This window comes from Hypanus sabinus, chromosome 3 (genome assembly GCF_030144855.1).
Source record: "Hypanus sabinus isolate sHypSab1 chromosome 3, sHypSab1.hap1, whole genome shotgun sequence".
Lineage (NCBI taxonomy): Eukaryota > Metazoa > Chordata > Chondrichthyes > Myliobatiformes > Dasyatidae > Hypanus > Hypanus sabinus.
The window spans coordinates 70,745,694-70,766,187 of record NC_082708.1 but is presented as its reverse complement, the minus strand read 5'-3'; the positions used below and the strand labels follow the sequence as shown (position 1 = coordinate 70,766,187).

The following is a 20,494-nucleotide window of genomic DNA, read 5'->3' as shown; positions in this document are numbered from 1 at the left end:
AAATATTTTTTTACGTTTAATCGGATGATTTAAACCATTAGTATTCCACGAGATAAAGTTAATAGATTTATCCATCATACCAATATTAATTGTGTGTATCATAAAAGGTTAAAAAAACACATAACCCACAATTTAGGAAGAAGGAAAATTGATTCAGGAGCAACCGGAGATCCTGACACCTCAACAATATTAACAATTTAAAGTCAGCCCATAAACTAAAAGCAAAAAAATAAAAAGCAAAAGCATGAAAAAAGATCCCTCCCCCCTCCCCCCACCCTTTGAAAGAAAGCCAAGCGGCAGGCGCATAAACTAATACTAATATTACCCCCATTTCAAGATGGCAGCTCCATAAGAAAATTTTTTAAGAAAAAACTATATAACACAATTAAAATATAGAGTTGCAAAAAAAAAATATATATATATATATATACCTACATATATATATACATATATATACATACACATACACACCCATATCAGACAAATCAAAAAAAAACTAAAATAGTAAAACCAGAAAGATCATTAATAAAAAAAAATGCACATTAAAGTTTAAAAATGTGATACACCTTTAAAAAAGAATTTCCATATTCAGATACAAAGATGACGTTTCACAAGCCAAGACTTATGGGAAGAAGAAACGACATTTTGAGAAAGCCATATTACAAAATATGAATATAAATTCAGCAATCTAATGAGAAAATATAGTAAAAAAAGTTATCAAAATAGAATATTTTTATATAAAAAAAAGATTTAATAGACACTACAACATATTTAAAAAAAACTAAAGAAAAAGAATTCAAAACCTTTGTTCCATTTCTAAATACAGGCAAGCAAATAAACGCTTATAAAAAGTAAAGACTTATGGGAAGAAGAAACGACATTTTGAAAAAAATAATTCATTATTACAAAATACAAACGTATATAAAAAAAGGATATTATAAAGATTAAAACAGCATCTATAAGCAATAATAATAGTAAAAAAAAAGACCCAGACCCATAGTTCAAAATAAGAAGTTATAACCCAACTTCCAGGGTTAAAACTTAAAATGAAATAACATCCTCTCTCCAAAAAAAAATCTTCAATGTAACTCATAGTTCAAGTTGCACTAGAGGATCGATATTCTTCAACAAATTTCTTCGCTTCTTCAGGAGTGATAAAAAAGTGTAGACTGTTGTCGGGCAGCACCATTCTAAGTTTCGCTGGATACATTAAAGCTTGTTTAAAACCAAGCGAATGAATCTCTGCCATCACTGGTTTAAAAGCGATCCTGGCTTTCATAACTTCATACGAATAGTCTTCAACTATTCGAAATGAATAATTTCTGTAGGAGATCATACCTTTTTTACGAGCTAATCGAATTAGAAGCTCTTTCTCACGAGGATAATGAAGGCGAACAATCACCGCTCGTGGTTTATCAGACACAGACGAAAACCTCGCAACTCTATGAGCGCGGTCAATAACAGGTTCATTTTTCAAACCTTCACCACCGAAAATTTCCCACAGTAATTTAGAGAAAAATTCAGTTAAATCACCGGACTCAACTTTTTCGGGAATTCCGATGATGCGCAAATTCTGTCTGCGAGAACGATTTTCAAGATCAGTAATTTTAAACTTGTACTGATCTAAAGTTTTAGCAGTCGACTCTATCTTCTTCTCTAACACTTCAATTGTACGTGCTTTTTCACAAATTGATTGTTCAAGAGTCGTGATCTTATTTCCATGCTGTTGAACCTCTAACGCCTGCGACTGAAACTTAGTTTCAAGCGATTTAACAACTCCTTCAAGATCGGATATTTTCGAAGTAATCCTCCTTTCCAAACTTAACAGTTTACTGTCCAATTTACCTTCTAGTCTGCCTTCCAGAGCCGCAAATTTAGCATCCAGTTTATTGTCCAATTTACTTTCCATAGCCGCAAATCTAACATCCAGTTTAGTGTCCAAAAGACCAACAATTGCGTCGATGGATAAAGGATCCTTAGCCGATTTCTTACTTGTAGCCATTTTAGGTTTGACAAGATTAGATCAACTATTATTTTAGGAAAAAAGGGTCAATCAAAGGTAGCAACTCATATGATTAAGTTCGAAAAGGTCTAATTAAAGGGTGATTATAGTTAAAAAAATAAAGAGCGCCTAAAAGGCAGATGCTTACGTCGCCATCTTGAAACTCCACCCCCCTCTACTTTGTTGACATCTTTCCTATAATTCGGTGACCAGAACCATACACAATACTCCAAATTCGGCCTTACCAATGCCTTGTACAATTTTAACATTACATCCCAGCGCCTATACTCAATGCTCTGATTTATAAAGGCCAGCATACCAAAAGCTTTCTTCACCACCCTATCCACATGAGATTCCACCTTCAGGGAACTATGCACCATTATTCCTAGATCACTCTGTTCTGCTGCATTCTTCAATGCCCTACCATCTACCACGTATGTCCTATTTGGATTATTCCTACCAAAATGTAGCACCTCGCACTTAATCAGCATTATGGAGAAATGGAAAACGATATAAAACTGTGGTTAGAAATTTGAATAATTGGCATATGCCTCCTTGATGATCCACAATAGTGATGTCATTATACCAAGATCCAAAAGAACGTGGAATAAATCAAGCAATTGGTTACTCACTTAAGGTTTACATAAGTAGCACAGAGCTCTTTTGAAAGCGGATGCCCTCACACTTTACCTCATGTTATGAATGTACCACAGCTCTGAGGGACCGAAGGGGCGGGAGCAGCCCCCTCCTTCTGGAGAATCGCAAGAGCACTATTAATTCGGGTCTCAGACCCAGGCAAATGAGAGACAATGTAACGGTTTTGGCCATGGCTCTTAGAGACACCTGTGCTGAGGGCATGACCCTGCTACGTGACAGCTACCACGGATATGGACACCCTCGGGCAATGTGGGGGTGGGGATTGCATCACCCTACTTTGATGGACATCTACAACTCTGCAAGTCAAGATAAAAGGGGACTGCAGGAGGCGGTACCCCAGCGACGCACCAGAAGGACTCCATCGCTCAGCGCTCCCGTGATAGCTGGAAGCCATTCAAAAGCCACGTGGGCTCCGTAACTCCTTTGCCTGGGGAGCGGGTGGCTGATGATACCAAGAAGGACTTCGAACTAATAACAGGAAAACAACGCTCCCCTGATTCAACAGAGTTGCTTCATCAAAGACCCGGGCAAGTTTTTCCGTTTCTCCTCAATCTCTCTAAAACACGTGAAACCCAGCGATTCCCCAAAAAGACTGAATCCTGCAGACTTCTGAGTGACTTTTATATTTCCAACGGACAATATATTATCCCCTAGACAACAGTCCAGATGATTTCTTAATGATGATTATTGCTATACCAGTGCTTTAGATTGAGTTTTGCCAATGTATATGTTCTGAATGTTTGTATTAACCTTACTTTTGTGCCCCCCTTTATGAATAAAAACGTTCAAAAATAGTGCCATCAGACTCCAACGGACCTCTCTATCTTTGCTGGTAAGTTATCCAGTTACGGGATACGTAACACTCAAAATATGAAAACTGTTCCTCCTGCCAAGGGTAATTGTAAGTTAATTCTGTCTAGCTCTACCACTCAAAATGCTAAAATGGTCAATTCTCCAGCAATCTGAGGATATCACTATTTCTCTACCTGACCAAATAACCTGGACAAAAGAGCCTTGTTCATCAATGATACCATCTGGTTACATGCACTTATCAAGAAATTGGCTGACAACAACCAGGTTAAATCTTGTTCTCCAATACCATTTCGTTGTTACAACCCATGGATCATTGTGCTATCAAGGCAATCAGGTACCTGTAATGATTAGTGAGGTATGTCAATTCTGAATCAAGTAGCAATGACAAACCCAGCATTCACACCTGACAGGAGCAATATCAAGAAAGCTACAGCTACATCAGTAATTCTTGAAATAACAAAACTCAAGAAACCATGAAGTGTATATGAAGTTTATTACGGCCAGAGTCATCATAGCTTCTTTGAGCAGCAATGGTCGCAAGAGTAACAAGCAGTTCCCAATGCAGGAGTACCAACACTAACAAAACAGTTCATTACAAAAAGGCTTTTGGAGATACTCAATAAAGTGAATCACAGCTTTACTGAAGAACAGTGAAATACAATCGAATCAATGAAAAACTACACACAATGACTGGCAAGCAACCAATGTGCTAAGACGCCAAATAGTCCAAATACATGAGAGGGGGATGGGGGACACGAGCTGGAGAGAATCAGAGCTTGTGTTCAGTAATCAGTTCAGTTTTGAGGTGAGTGATGTTATCCACGCTGGTTCAACAGCTGGATGGTTGAAGGTTAATAACTTTTCCTGAACCTGATGTGTTTTTTATTAAGTGCAATTGTGAACAATAGCCAGATCAGAAATGCTGATTAAATCAACTAGTTCCCAAAGAGAACTCTGATAAGCCAGTCAGCGATAGAACACAAAAAAAAATGTACAATTAAGAAACATTAAAAAATAGTAGAAATACTGAAGTCATGATGATCATGAGGTCTGCTGGCGAGACACATTTATACACATGCTATCCTCCACAATTCAAAGAGATTGAAGGATAAGGCTGCAGGGTGAAAAACATGGCAGGAGCACTTGGAACTTCTTTGATTCTGCAAATTTGCTGATTTGGTGTGAGAACAAAAGCCTTACTGAAAAGTTGTTACTGACATTTTCTTTAAGCCTTTCTCATCAGCCACTCAAGAACAATCACAAAATAAATCCTGACCATCAACATCTCAAACTGCACCACATCTACAGATTTACTATTACCATTACAACCAACATCATCTGAACATCAGTATCAACTCAGCCTCCCACTTCACTTTCGACTATCTTGACATGCAGAGCCTCACTGCCATTTACATACAAGGAATAGGAGCACACCACTCAGTCCTCTTAACCTGTACCACCATTCAATAATATTTATTTGATTCTTCATTCCTGTCTACTTGGACTGGGGTAATCTCACACTCCCTTACTTATCAAGAACCTGCCACAAAGTAGATTCTAATTTCACAAAACTTCAGGAAAAACAAACATATCTCTTCTCTTGTCATAAATAAGAAAGTTCTTATTTGGAGATAATGATCAATAGTTCCAACTTTTTTCATAAGCAATATCTTTCCATGTTCACCTATCACATCCTCTCTGGAACTAACACATTTCACTTCTTGAGTCCCCCTTGCTTTATATCACTTAAGTTTCAGGTTTAATTGCTATAACACAGCACTTTATTTATTTCAGTTGCTTTTGTTATTTGATTTAAGTGCACCTTTTCCTGCTTGAACTATTCAAGTTCTAGAATGCAACTAGGTTTTGCATGGGAAAAGAACGGGAAACGCTTTTTCAATTTGCAAATATTCACTTTATAAAACATTTTGCACAAATGCAATCCTTTCATAAACTGAATAGCTACACTATTACAAATACAACGGTTAATGTCAATTTCACATTTTATCTGAGGAATTCAAAAGTATAATGGTTTAAGAAATACAATACTAAATAATATTGTTCGTTAAATTCATTTTAGTTGCAGACTTAATACAATATTTAAAGCAAGGATTACAAGTAGTTTCAAATGTATTTGTAGTACAAGAAAATACAAGGAATAACTTCAAAAAGTAGACCTAAGGATTTCAGCGAGAAAAGAGCCAAAACAGGTATTGAGACATTAGTGCAACACAAGAGAAAGCAGGGAGAATTTGGAATAAAACAAACCCTGAAAGATCAGAAAATATTAACAGTGAAGAGTCTCAATAAGCCTCTCCAAAAGTGGCCAGAAGAATGAAACTTGTGGCAAGGCATCCTCCCAATTTGTGGTGGGGGGGGGGGGTGTTAAAAGGGTGCAGGCAGAATGACTACAGATCACCAAACATTATTCATGAGTTAATAATTACCTTAATATGTGCTGATCCCTCCAGATCACTAGGAATCAATATATCAAGAGGACAATAATCATCTGGAATTTTCTTATCTAAATCCAGATCAGTATTCTTTATTACTTCAAATGTCCCATGATGAGGAAAAAGGGATCCTGTGGGGGGAAAAATTGTTTAATGGAAGTGTGTTTCACTATTCAAGGGAAATATCCATTATTTCTAAAATTGTATGCATACAGTGATTTATCTTAAATTCTATGATGCAAGTTCCCTCTTATTTACATCAGAAACTGAAATATTCTCTTGTGAAGATGAAGAGCACTTTTTTTGGTAAATTAGTGTTAGCCAACAAATACTACTGGATGCCAGGCATAACATTAGGCAGGAGAAAGAAAATTAATACTTAAAGATAGAATGAAAGGTAGTATAATGTTGAAATAAAATTAATTCATATATTTAAAAACTTAGATAACTGCTTCTTAGATTGCATGCAATATGCAAGAATCAATACAACCTCTCAGCTATTTACAATCCATATTAATGAACTAGTTGAAAAGATTGAGCTTCACATGCAACTGTTTGCTGACAATAAAACATTAATTGGAAAAATGATGCGTGAAAAAGATACAGATAAATGAATAGCAAAGAAAACGGCAGATGGAAATATGCGCGCTAACTTTCTCTGGTAAATACAAGTAATAAAACAATGCATTTTAAATAGTGGGAAGTAAATGTTGATCTATAGCTGGACCTTGGAACACTGCTTCATGAAACAAAGATTTAATTACACAAGCAAATCTTAATTTGTTAATTAATGGTATGTTAATTGTAAGGAGACTGGAGTGCGCAAGTAAGGGATCTTTATGTAATTAATATTAGACTTTGGTAATACTAGCAATAATGGTGTCAATTTATCTCTATACCCAAATAGGGAAGTCTTTGCATAGGAGATTAGATAATGTACACCCAGTGGATGGCAGCTTACATACCAGAAAGAATCAAGCAAGAATGAGATATTCAAGATTGGTAATATCATTTCTTGTACACAGGTGTAAGGAGAATTAAATAAATGTTACTCCGGATCCGATGCAGCACAAAAGATAATATAATAATAATCTCAATAAATCTATATACATAAGATAGCTTATACACATAGACTAATTGTATGTCTATAAAGTGACACTAGGTTATACATAAGGTGACTGACAGGAAATATTAAAATCGTGATCAAAAGCATTGATCAGTCTTACTGCTTGGGGAAAGTAATTTTTTTTTTTTTTTTTTTTTTTTTTGAGTCTGGTGATCCTGGTGTTGATGCTCCATAACCTCTTTCCTGATGGGAGAGGGACAAACAATCCACAAGCAGGGTGTTTGGAATCCTTCATCTTGTTACTGGCCCTTTTCTGGCAACTTTCTGTGTACATGGCAGGTAGGCAGGTGCCAGTGATATGGTGGGCAGTTTTAAATACCCATTGTAGAACCCGTCTGCTGCAGTGCACTTTCCATACCAAGCAGAAATGCAGCTTGCATTTCTTGCAAGCTTTTCAGCTTGCAAGCTTGCAGCTTGCAGTAGATGTTCTCTACTGCACATCTGTAGAATGACATGAGTATGGATTTGTAACGTCCAGCTCTCTTCAGCCTTCTCAGAAAGTGGAGGCATTGCTGAGCTTTCTTGACTGTGTAGGATGTGTTCTGGGACCACAGGAGGTTGTGAAGGTTGTGAGTGATCTGCACTACTAGGCATTTGAATGTGCTGTGCTGCTGACATCCTGGGGGGAGGGGGGGGATTCTCTACAGTCCTTCTCATATCTGCTGTTGTTACAGACAGTGGCTCCAAAGTTCAAAAGAATACAAGGCAATCATAAAAGGATTTAAAGTTACAACCAAACAATGATTTCTTCAAACTGCAGCATCTAGATGTAGGGGAACAGCTTGAGGATTTGGTGTTAGCCTTTAAAACTAACATTAGTAATTTCTTAACTCAGAAACTGAGTACTTTAGGAATTCACTACTTCAGAACATTGTGAATGAATAATTACTGAGTTTAGAATATTTTTAGACACACATACAATTAAGCATTGTAACACTTGCATACCTGCACTTCTATAACTCAAATCCCCAAGGATCTTGTCACCCACTTTTCTTAGTTTCCAGTGCTGTCGTAGTCTGAGGAGCTCTGAGTTGAAGTCTCTTTGATGCTTATGTTCCAGGTTTTCTGCAACCGATTTATTTAATCTTTCTGCTCCTTTCAAGAGAATCTGAGCAGCTCCTGCCAGAGATTTTTTCTTCCCACACAGTTGTAAACCCTTAAGAAAAATAAAACAATAGCTGATCAACATGCAGGCATGAGAAAAGCTCTTTTATTAGAACCACTTCAAGAGAAAACCCAAAACATTTGGCAGTCCTGATGCTGGGCCTCTACCACACCCCCTCAAAAAAATTCAGTTCTTTACTGCCCATAGTAACAGTTTGACCAGTTAAGCTCCTTCAGCAGTTTTGTGTTTTTTTGATCCACATTATAGTAACCCCAGTCAAACCCCCAGAACATGTGTACTATTTCAAATGTTGAAATACAGTGGGTTCCGGTTAATTGGGCCATTGGTTAATCTGGGCAGCTGCTTATTTGGGACAACTCTTAAAGAACAAAAACTAATCAACGTTGCCGGGATTCCCTTCATTTATTTGGGACACTATGGAACTTAACTGGGACAGAAGTCTGTTGTCGAACAGTTTCTAACTAGCATCAGTCGCATGCACTTGTGTGGCTATTACAAACACTACACTGTGCTTAGAGCAAACAGTTTTTAAACAGCATCAGTTTGGAGATTTTGTGTTCAAAAAGCACTGATTTCTGTCACTGATAGCTGGTGAGAAATAAGCAGTATGACAATTCAGACTGTTTTTGCTCACTGTGGTTTCAAGCATTCAGGCTTGCAGATGCCAGAGTGGGCCGGGAGTGAAAATAAAACGATTTCACTACTTCAACAAGTTAGAAACTGCGGAGAATTTAAAGGCATTGACAATCACCTTGAATGTTACGATGAAAATTAAGATTTGGAAGATGCGATCATCAAAAGAATTTTATGAAAAGCCCATTATCTGCACTCGGTGTCTGCACTGATCTTGTTAACTTACAATCAAAAGAACCTAGCAAAGTACACTGGATGAATTCCTCTATTGATAACTATTAAGAGCCAATAAATGTTTTTATTGTACTCCAGCAGTGTTGGCAGCATTCTAATTTATTCTGTTATTTCCTTTCAATGCATAATTTGTTACTCAGTAGTTTGTCTTTTTCCATACTTTTTAAACTATTTCCATTAAATTTCCACTAATTGAGGTAGTGTGGCGGCTCATTTCCTAGCGTATGCGAACCGACTCACAATTAGATAGCCTACGGGGGTTTGCGAGCACAGAGCTTTGGAGCCTCTTCGCCATGGGGGGCCGGTTGACAGAGGCTTAAAAGTGAGGCTGAAGTTTTCGAATAAAGTTTTTCCTTCGACTGCAGTTACCGACTCCGTGTCGTAATTTTAGCGCTGCTTGTAGCACACCGCTACAATTGGTGACCCCGACGGTCCAAACGATTTTTGGACCAGAAATGACCGACGCCGCCTCTGCTCATGCGGTTTCGTTGAAACTGCCGGGTTTCTGGACACAGCGCCCGGACCTATGGTTCCAGCAAGCCGAAGCCCAATTCCACGTTCGCCGGATCACCTCAGAAGACACCCGCTACTACTACGTGGTGAGCTCCCTCGACCAGGACACAGCTGCCCAGGTCGCGGAGTTCGTACAGTCGCCCCCGGCAGACGGCAAGTACACGGAATTCAAAGCCCTGCTCCTCAGGACTTTCGGACTCTCACGGCGCGAGCGGGCTGCCCGTTTACTGCACCTGGATGGCTTGGGCGACAGACCTCCATCGGCTTTAATGAATGAGATGTTGTCTCTGGCCGAGGGACACACAGGCCTCATGTTTGAGCAGGCATTCCTGGAGCAGCTGCCCGAGGACATACGCCTGCTGCTGTCCGACGTGGATTTCAGTGCCCCCCGGAAGGTGGCAGCCCGGGCGGACTTGCTGTGGAACGCCAAAAAGGTGAGCGGGGCGTCCATCGCACAGATCTCCCAGCCACGCTCCCGGCAGCAAACCAGTCCAGGCCCGGCCGCAGAGCCCACTAACCCCCGGCCCAATGACCACTGGTGCTTCTACCACCAGCGGTGGGGCGCAGAAGCCCGCCGTTGCCGCCCGTCCTGCAAGTTCCCGGGAAACGCCAGGGCCAGCCGCCGCTGATGGCTACGGCGGCTGGCCATCGGGATAGCCTCCTGTATGTGTGGGATAGAAGGTCGGGACGCCGGTTTTTGGTCGATACTGGGGCTGAGATCAGCGTTTTACCTCCGACAAGTTACGACACCCGCAGCAGGGCACCGGGTCCCCCCCTGAGGGCCGTGAATGGCAGCACAGTAAGGACCTATGGCACCCGTAAGGTGCAGCTACAGTTCGGCTCAAGCCAGTTCACGTGGGACTTCACACTGGCCGCCGTAGCCCAACCGCTTCTGGGTGCGGATTTTTTGCGAGCTCACAGCCTGCTGGTTGACCTGCCCAGGAAGAGACTGGTACACGCCGAGACCTTTCAGACGTTCTCCCTGGGCGCGGCCCAGTTGCCAGCCCCTCACCTCGGCTCCATCACGCTGTCCGACAACGACTTCACCAGGGTCCTGGCGGAGTTCCCATCGGTTCTGGCACCGCAGTTCACAGCAGCCATGCCCAGGCACGGCGTACAGCACCACATCCCGACACAGGGACCACCCCTCCATGCCCGTGCTCGGCGGCTTCCCCCGGACAAGCTCCGACTGGCGAAGGAGGAGTTCCAGAGAATGGAGGAATTGGGGATCATCCGGCGGTCCGACAGCCCCTGGGCTTCCCCCCTGCACATGGTGCCCAAAGCGACGGGGGGCTGGAGACCGTGCGGCGACTACCGCAGGCTGAACGAGGCTACCACACCGGACCGCTACCCTGTGCCGCACATTCAGGACTTTGCGGCAAACCTGCACGGCGCCCGGATCTTCTCCAAGGTTGACCTTGTCCGAGGGTACCATCAAATCCCGATGCATCCTGACGACGTCCCCAAGACGGCTCTCATCACCCCGTTTGGCCTCTTCGAGTTCCTCCGCATGCCGTTCGGCCTGAAGAATGCCGCACAGACGTTCCAGCGGTTAATGGACGCGGTGGGACGGGACCTGGACTTCGCGTTCATCTATTTGGATGACATCCTCATAGCCAGCGGCAGTCGTCAGGAGCATCTGTCCCACCTCCGTCAACTCTGCGCCCGACTGAGTGAGTACGGTCTTACAATCAACCCTGCCAAATGCCAGTTCGGACTTGATACCATTGACTTCCTGGGCCACAGGATTACTAAAGACGGGGCAACCCCTCTGCCCGCTAAGGTGGATGCGGTCCGCCACTTCCCCCGACCCACCACGATCAAAGGCCTTCAGGAATTCGTAGGTATGGTCAATTTCTACCGCCGCTTCCTCCCTTCAGCTGCCCGGATCATGCGCCCCCTGTTCGCCCTGATGTCGGGTCCGAGCAAGGACATTACCTGGGACGAGGAGTCCGCCGCCGCTTTCGTTCAAACGAAGGAAGCTTTGGCTGACGCCGCAATGCTAGTACATCCCAGAATGGACACCCCTACCGCCCTCACAGTGGACGCATCAAACACGGCAGTCGGTGGGGTGCTGGAGCAGCTCATCGCAGGTCGCTGGCAACCCCTGGCGTTTTTCAGCAAACACCTGCGGCCACCCGAGCTCAAGTACAGTGCTTTTGACCGGGAACTGTTGGCGCTCTACCTGGCAATCCGGCATTTCAGGTACTTCCTAGAAGGTCGGCCCTTCACCGCGTTCACGGACCACAAACCGCTTACCTTTGCGTTTACGAAAGCATCCGACCCCTGGTCATCCCGCCAGCAACGCCACCTGTCCTACATCTCTGAATACACAACGGATGTCCGGCACGTCTCGGGTAAGGACAATGTCGTGGCGGATGCGCTCTCTCGCCCTACCGTTCATGCCCTTTCCCAAGGGGTAGACTTTGAGGCACTGGCAGAGGCACAGCAGGTAGATGAGGAGATTCCGAGTTACAGGACTGCAGTCTCTGGTTTGCAGCTCCAGGACCTCCCCGTGGGCCCAGGTGAGAGGACCCTACTCTGTGACGTCGCCACCAGCCAGCCCCGTCCCGTCGTCCCCGCAGCCTGGCGGCGACGTGTTTTCGACTCCATTCATAACTTGGCGCATCCCTCCATCCGGACAACTGTCCGGATGGTTTCCAGCAGGTTCGTTTGGCACGGACTCCGCAAACAGGTCAGTGAATGGGCCAGGACGTGCATGCACTGCCAGACGGCCAAGGTTCAGCGGCACACCAAAGCCCCACCGCAGCAGTTCCATCCCGCCCACCGGCGTTTCGACCACATTCATGTGGATATCGTGGGCCCCCTGCCAGTGTCGCGCGGAGCGCGTTACCTCCTGACTATCGTGGACCGGTTCACAAGATGGCCAGAGGCGGTCCCGCTCACCGACACCACCTCCGAATCTTGCGCCCGAGCCCTGATCGCCACCTGGATATCCCGCTTTGGTGTACCAGCCCACATTACCTCCGACAGAGGCGCCCAGTTCACCTCCAGCCTGTGGTCAGCTATGGCCAGCCTTTTGGGGACTCAGCTGCACCACACCACTGCCTACCACCCACAGTCGAACGGGCTAGTGGAGCGTTTCCACCGTCACCTGAAGTCGGCCCTCATGGCCCGCCTGCGAGGAGCCAACTGGGCGGACGAGCTTCCCTGGGTCCTTCTCGGCATCCGCACAGCGCCCAAGGACGACCTGCACGCCTCGTCGGCCGAGTTGGTATACGGCGCGCCCCTGGCCGTCCCCGGGGAGTTCCTACCAGCCCCGAAGGGGCAAGAGGAAGAACCCGCTGCAGTCCTGGGCAGACTTCGCGAGAAGCTCGGTAACCTGGCCCCCATACCCACTTCACAGCATGGGCGGCACCCAACCTGCGTACCCAAAGACCTACGGAACTGTAAGTTTGTGTTTGTACGAAGGGGCGGGCATCGGCCACCGCTGCAGCGGCCATACGAGGGGCCGTTTACGGTGCTCCGGAACAACGGGTCCACGTTCGTGCTGGACGTTGGGGGGAAGGAGGAGGTTTTCACGGTGGACCGCCTCAAGCCGGCCCATGTGGACCTGGCGCAACCGGCCGAGTTTCCGGCGCCTCGGCGCAGAGGCCGCCCTCCCAAGCAGGTTCTGGCCCAGGCTGTGGACATTGGGGGGTGTATCGCCGGTTCTGGGGGGGGGTTATGTGGCGGCTCATTTCCTAGCGTATGCGAACCGACTCACAATTAGATAGCCTACGGGGGTTTGCGAGCACAGAGCTTTGGAGCCTCTTCGCCATGGGGGGCCGGTTGACAGAGGCTTAAAAGTGAGGCTGAAGTTTTCGAATAAAGTTTTTCCTTCGACTGCAGTTACCGACTCCGTGTCGTAATTTTAGCGCTGCTTGTAGCACACCGCTACAGTAGCCCAATAAATGGGCCAAAAGGTACTGGTCCCAATGAGTCCCAATTAATCAGAATCCACTGTATTCCTACTAAAAGATAGCCAATTGAGATTAAAAAGGTATAGCTATTCCTAATAATGAAGACAAATGCTTAAAAAATAAAAACTTAACATTTTCATTAAATCAAAAATCTAATATGCTTCAATTAAAATCATTTTTGCTGCAGTAACTTCTTGTCATGGCATTATACATTAAAGGCAGCAGACTACAGTATTTTCATTAATTTATGATCCATAACTATAATATTTCACTATGGAGTGAGAGACTGATGTAATTTTGAGGCATTATAAAGTGTGAATACCTGTTTGGAAGGCGGTGATTCCTGAGAGACTGGGTCCAAGGTCATATACTTTTTCTCCTTGAGGACATTAAGCACATCATAAAGTACACACATTTCTGTCAGTGTGCTCCTCAAGTTATTTCTAACTGTATCCCATGGCCACAAAGAGGGCTGAAACTTCAGCATTGCTAAAAATAAGTAAGATAAAACACGATCAAAAGGAAGATCTTGCATTTACAGCTCCTTTCACTACTTCACCAATCAAGTTTGACACAGCACTCACTGCAACCGAACTAAATCATAAACACAAATAGTCCTTCCAGGTGACGGAACACAACCTGAGAGTCTTTCAGGATCACCTGTTGCTCCCAGTGCAGCCTCCCCAATGTCAATGAGAGACCCAGCATAGACTGGGGGACCGCTTGTTGATTAATTTTGCTCCATCTACAACAGACTGGCATTCTGAGCAGCAACCCATGTTAATTCCATCTGCTATTCCCATTCCAACCTGTCGGTCCATGGCCTCGTCTACTGTCACAATGAGGCCACTCTCACCTCATTCCATACGAGTATCCAACTTCAGGAAATGTTCCCCTCTCCCCCTTCTCTCTTTTTCCATTCCCCATTCTCCTGCCCTCTTACCTCTTGTCTTCTCCTTAACTGCCCATCAGCTCCCTCTGGTGCATCTCCTAATCCTTTCCTTTCACCCATGGTCCACTCTCCACTACTATCAGATTCCTCCTTCTTTGGCCTTTTACCTTTTCCACCAATCACATCCCAGCTTCTTACTTCAGCTCTCCCCAGAACCCCCCTCCACCCACCTGACTACACCAATCACCATTTGTACACCTTCCCCTCTCCCCTTCACCTTATTCTGTTCCCCCCCGCACTTCCTTTCCAGTCCTGATGAAGGGTCTCAGCCTGAAACATTGACTGCTTATTCCTCTCTGTAGATGCTGCCTGACCTGCTGAGCACCTCCCACATTGGGTGTTACACTGAAAATAAATCACCAGTTTCGTATGCTCAAATTATTGAATGAGAACACAAAGAAATAATGTTCTGCTAATGTATTACTACTGCGATGAAAGCAATACCCAAGATAACAGAATGCTTTAGCACAGAAAGCACATCTGGACATTTAGTCTTCTGGTACTTTTCTTCAGTGGGTAAATATTTAGCCTAACTTTACTCTCCTTCATTTTCCCTAGTTTACATATATAGTCAGATCACAGCTGACATTTTTCCAATAACATTTCAAATTATTGGTTCATTTACTTCTCAAAGGCTTCAATTTCGTCCACTACAAAAGCATTACACAAGATCTTGCTGAAATTCATTGCAAGTGCTCACCCATTAAAAGATGAGAATCTCTGCCTCCACCACCTCCTCATATAGTACATTCCAGCCACCTTCTAGATGAAAAAAATCTTCCCAGCTTCTGTACCTTACCTTAAAAAAATCCATCTGTTTTTCTACCTCAATCTGGTCCACCCTCAGACACCTCCACTGCTAAATAAGGCCCAATGCAAACCAAAAGAACATCACCTCATATTGTGCCCAACCGTACGGTATGAATGCTTAATTTGTGAACTTCAGGCAAACTTCATCTCCTGTGTTCCCCTCTCCTGATCCTCCCAATTTTGTTCCCTTTTCCATTTTTCCATCTCTTCCTCACATCTGTCCTAAAAGGATATCCCCCCCCTATCCTGAGGCTGTGTCCTCTGGTTCTAGACTCTCCCATCATTAGAAACATCCTCCACATCCACAATCTTTCAACATTCAAAAGATTTCAATTAGTTCACCCCCCCCCACCCCCGCCATTCCTCTGAATTCCAATGAATACAGGCCCAGAGCCATCAAACACTCTACATATGACAACAAGCTGTTCAATCCCGGAATCATTTTCGTGAACCTCCTTTGAACCCTCTCCAGTTTCTGCACATCCTTTCTAAGATAAGGGGCCCTAAACTGCTCCCAATACTCCAAGTGAGGTCTCTCCAGTGGTTTATAAAGCCTCAACATTACATCCTTGCTTTGATATTCTAGTCCTCTTGAAACGAATACTAACATCAGATTAACTTTCCTCAACACCTATTCAATCTGCAAATTTACTTTAGGGAATCCTGCATAAGGACTCAGATTTTTGAATTTTTTTCTCCATTTAGAAAAGCAGTCAACCTCTTCATTTCTTCTTCCAAAGTGCATGACCATATACTTATGCATCATCCCAAACTTCCTGTTGTATGCCCCTTTAACTTTTAATCCCAATCAACCCATCTGTGCAAACCCACTGGAAGAGCATCTTATCTTCTGCCCAAGCGCTTCACAACCTAGGCGAAATTTCCAACTTCAGGTAAACTGCTTCCTTATCTTCTCACATTATCACACTTACTTCTCTCTCAAACCATTTCTTTAAAATGTCTCGTTAGCGACAACGTGGTTTATTATTGTCACGTGGACTGTCCTGCATTGAGGCAATACAAGGTAAAACAATAACAAAATTGAGAATGAAGTGCTATAATACTCACTCAATTTACCACCTTAATTTTTGAGGTTATATAACTTACTCCTCCCCGGCTCTGCTTTGAAAACGCTCCTCTTTCACCCCTCCCCCACACAGTCGCTGACCCACAAACTACATTTACTTCTCTTTCCACCGATGTTGCCGATTGAAACAACCGACGCTCTTTGGAAAGAGCTGTTCGGTAGGTCGAGCACTCACCGTGGAAGGAAACTTCTACGTAGCTTTAGAATGTCACGACCTGCCGAATATCAGACTTTACATTTCTGTAGCTCCGAGGTTACAAAGTGACCACTGTGGGCACAGAGCAGCGCTGTGTTATTTACAAGGCAGACAAGCAGTGGCTAAGTTTGTCCACAGACAATGCTGCCGCCTCCTCTGGGTCACCGCACCCACTCTGAGAATAAGAACAACGGGAGGACTCGACTATCCTCTCCCAATCCGCCATCACCGGGCCGTCGGCTTACCCTCCTCATCGTCGCTGTCCTGCTGCCGCTGCGCCCACTCTTCCCCGGCCTGGGCCTCGGCCTCTTCCCCCTCCGAGTCGCTCCGGTTAAAGTCGATTTTCTGCGCCAGCTTGGCCAGATTCTCCGACATGGAGAGCGGTTGCACGTAGGCCTCCGTGCCATCGAGAGCAACTTCCTGCACTTGATTCTCACAGGTCGCCTCAATGCTGATGGTGACCGGGGGACCGGCCGCCATTCTCCACGGATTCGGCTCTCGCACCAAGCGCCCGTCAGTCAGGCCCTGCGCAGCCTCCGGGAGCCGGTCCTCCAGAGGGGTGGCGCTGTCCTAATGACGCCCAACGGTGAACAGGCGGTCGGTCAGCGGCGGAAGGTGAAGCGGTCAATCATCGAAAGGGAGGCTGATGTGTACTCCTGAAGCCCTGTTCGGGTCATCCCAAAACCTTACAGCTATTGTTGGTGAAATAGTATACAGCATAGACAGCGGTGTGCTCATTATTAAATGGCAACTCAAGAGATGGCTGATGCTGGAATTTGGGGCAATAGGCTGCTTAAGGAATTCAGCCGGTCTGCAGAGGAAAGAAATTGTGAATGTTGGATTTCAACCCATACCGTCAGATCCTTCTTCACCATGCTGCCCGACCCGCTAAGTTCCTCCTGTAGACTGCTGGTTGCTAATTATTTAAAATGTCCTTTATCAATGTTCGAAGGAGCAGTTTGGACACCTTGGCTAATACCCTGCTCATGCATAAAGTGCCTTGGGAATATTTGAAGCAGCGGAGCTCCCACTGACATTCCTGTAGTACCATGGTCAAGTAACACTTCCATTCTAAAAAGATCTATAGATTGACATGGATTGAAATGATAGTAAACACTTCGATTTGTCAGAAAGGTCTTTCAATAAACCTTTCTTCAAAATGAGAAACACTGTACTTGGGTGTCGCTTTTCCAGTTTTTTGTTTTTCATTTTAAAAGTGGATACGTTGGTTGAATGTGGATACGTTGGATCCTGTTGCTATTAAATACAAAGTATGCTCAAGATGTTGCTGAGTAACTCCTGCTGTTCATGCGTTCTTTTGAAGAACAAGGAGGATGGAATCTCAATACCACAAATGGAGAATACATGTGGCATGCTTGAGTAAAATCCCAGGATCAGAAGTACCAAGGGGTCCTTGGCCATCATGCCAACAATTGGTTAATTGGTTTATTATCACATGTACAGTGAAAATCTTGTTTTGAATACCATTCATACAGATCAATTCCTTACAGCAATGCACTGAGGTAACACAAGGTAAAACAGCAACAGAATGCAAAAGGTAGTGTTACAGAGAAAGTGCAGTGCAGGTAGATAAGATGCAAGGTCATATCTAGGTAGGGTGTGAGGTCAAGTGACCACCTTATCATAACTCCATAAGAAATTAAGATATTGGAGCAGAATTAAGCCAATTGGCCCTTTGAGTGTGCTCCGCCATTTCATCATGCCTGATCATTTTTGTCACAGCTCCAATCTCTGTATCCCTTCATGCCCTGACTAATCAATAACTTATCAACCTCTGCCTTAAATATGCCCAATGACCTGGCCTCCACAGCCATCTGTGGCAACGAATTCCAGAGATTCACCATTCTCTGGCTAAAGAAATTCCTCCTCATCTCTATTCTAAATGGACATCCCTCTATTCTGAGTCTGTGTCCTCTGGTCTTAAACTCCCCCACGTTGGAAACATCCTCTCCGCATCCACTCTATTGAGGCCTTTCACCATTCGATAAGTTTCGATGAGATACCCTGTGATTCTTCTGAATTCCAGTGAATACAGGCTCACAGCCATCAAATACTCCTCATATGATAAGCCTTTCAACACTGGAATAATTTTTGTGAACATTCTTTGAACTCTCTCCAACGTCCATAAGACATGGGAGCAGAATTAGGCCATTCAGCCCATCCAGTCTGCTCTGCCATTCCATCATGCCTGATCCCAGACACCTGCCTTCTTGGCATATCTTTTGATGCTATCAACTTCCGGCTTAAATATAACCATGGATTTGGTGTCCACCACAATCTGTAGCGGAGCTTTCCATTAATTAATCACTGTCTGGCTAAAAAAAAATCCTCCTTACTTCTGTTCTAAAAGGTGACGCTTCAGTTTTGAGGGTGTGAGCTCTAGTTCTGGATGCCCCCATCAGAGGAAACATCCTCTTCACATCCACCTTATCCAGTCCTTTCAACATTCAGTAGGTTTCAATGAGATTCCGATGCATTCTTCTAAATTCCATTGAGTACAGGCTCAAACCTGCCAAGTGCTCCCTGTTAACCCCTTCATTCAAGGAATCATCTTTGTGAAGCTCTTCTGGACTCTCCAATGACAACGCGTCCTTTCTGAGATACGGGGCCCAAAACTGTTTACAATATTCCAAGTGCAGCCTGACTAGTGTTTTATAAAGGTTCAGCATTATCTCCTTGCTTTTATATTGTATTCCCCTTGAAATAAATGCCAACATTGCATTTGCCTTCTTTACCACAGCCTCAACCTGTAAATTAACCTTCTGGGAGTCTTGCACGAGGACTTCCAAGTCCCTCTGCACCTCTGATGTTTGAATTTTCTCCCCATTTATAAAATAGTCCGCACTATAGTTCTTCTTACCAAAATGAATTATTGCACATTTCGCAACACTGTATTCCATCTGCCAATTATTTTGCCCATTCTTCCAATTTGTCCAAGTCCTGCTACAATTGCATGGCTTCCACAGCACTGCCTACCCCTCCACCTATCTTTGTATCATCTGCAAACTTTGCTACAGAGCCATCAATTCCATTATCCAAATCACTGACAAACAATGTGAAAAGTAGCGATCCCAATACTGACCCCAGAGGAACACCACTAGTCACTGGCAGCCAACCAGAAAAGGCCCCCTTTATTCCCACTTGCTGCCTGCTGTCTGTCAGCCACTCCTCTATCGATCGATGCCAGTATCTTTCCTGTAACACCATAGGATTTTAACTTGTTAAGCAGCCTCATATGTACCACCTTGTCAAAGAACTTCTGAAAATCCAAGTAAATGACATCACTGCCTGTCCTTTGTCCACCCTGATTGTTACTTTCTCAAGGAACTCTAACAGATTTGTTAGGCAAGACTTCCCTTTACAAAAACCATGCTGACTTCGACTATTTTCTCAATAGTCTCCAAGTTCCCCAAAACTTCATCCTTAATAATGGACTTTTCAAACCACTGAGTTCAGACTAACTGGCTTATAATTTCCTTTCTTTTGCCTTCCTCCCTTCTTAAAGAGTGGAGTGAAATTTGCAATCTTCCAGTCCTCCAGGAGCATTCCAGAATCAAGTGATTCTTGAAAGATCATGGCTATTGCCTCCATTATCTCTTCAGCAACCTCATTCAGGACTCCAGGATGTAGTCCATCTGGTCCAAACGATTCATCCACCTTAAGACCTTTGAGTTTGCCTAGCACTTTTTCCTTTGTAATAGCAATGGCACTCACTCCTGTTCCCTGTCACTCACTGACCTCTGGAACACTGCTAGTGTCTTCCACAGTGAAGATTAGTGAAAAATACGCATTAAGTTCATCTGCCATTTCTTTGCCCCAGAATACTACCACAGCAGCATTGTTTTCCAGTGGTTCAACATCAACTTTCACCTCCCTTTTACTCGTTATATAACTGATTTTTTTTTAAGTATCCTACTTAATAATATTGGCTAGTTTGCCCTCATATTT

General features: G+C 44.1%; 1 protein-coding gene across 1 annotated transcript in view; it reads right to left on the bottom strand.

Moving 5' to 3' along the window:
• The window catches only part of med17 (mediator complex subunit 17), a 51,094-nt gene extending 34,008 nt beyond the window's left edge, over nucleotides 1-17,086 (bottom strand). Inside the window, exons 1-4 of the mRNA XM_059964614.1 lie at nucleotides 16,771-17,086; nucleotides 13,803-13,969; nucleotides 7,997-8,207; nucleotides 5,920-6,056 (exon numbers count right to left, since the gene is read on the bottom strand). Coding sequence (XP_059820597.1) covers nucleotides 5,920-6,056; nucleotides 7,997-8,207; nucleotides 13,803-13,969; nucleotides 16,771-17,005 — 750 coding nt within the window. The 5' untranslated portion in view covers nucleotides 17,006-17,086. The remainder of the gene's footprint in view (nucleotides 1-5,919; nucleotides 6,057-7,996; nucleotides 8,208-13,802; nucleotides 13,970-16,770) is intronic.
• Nucleotides 17,087-20,494: the final 3,408 nt, after the last annotated feature.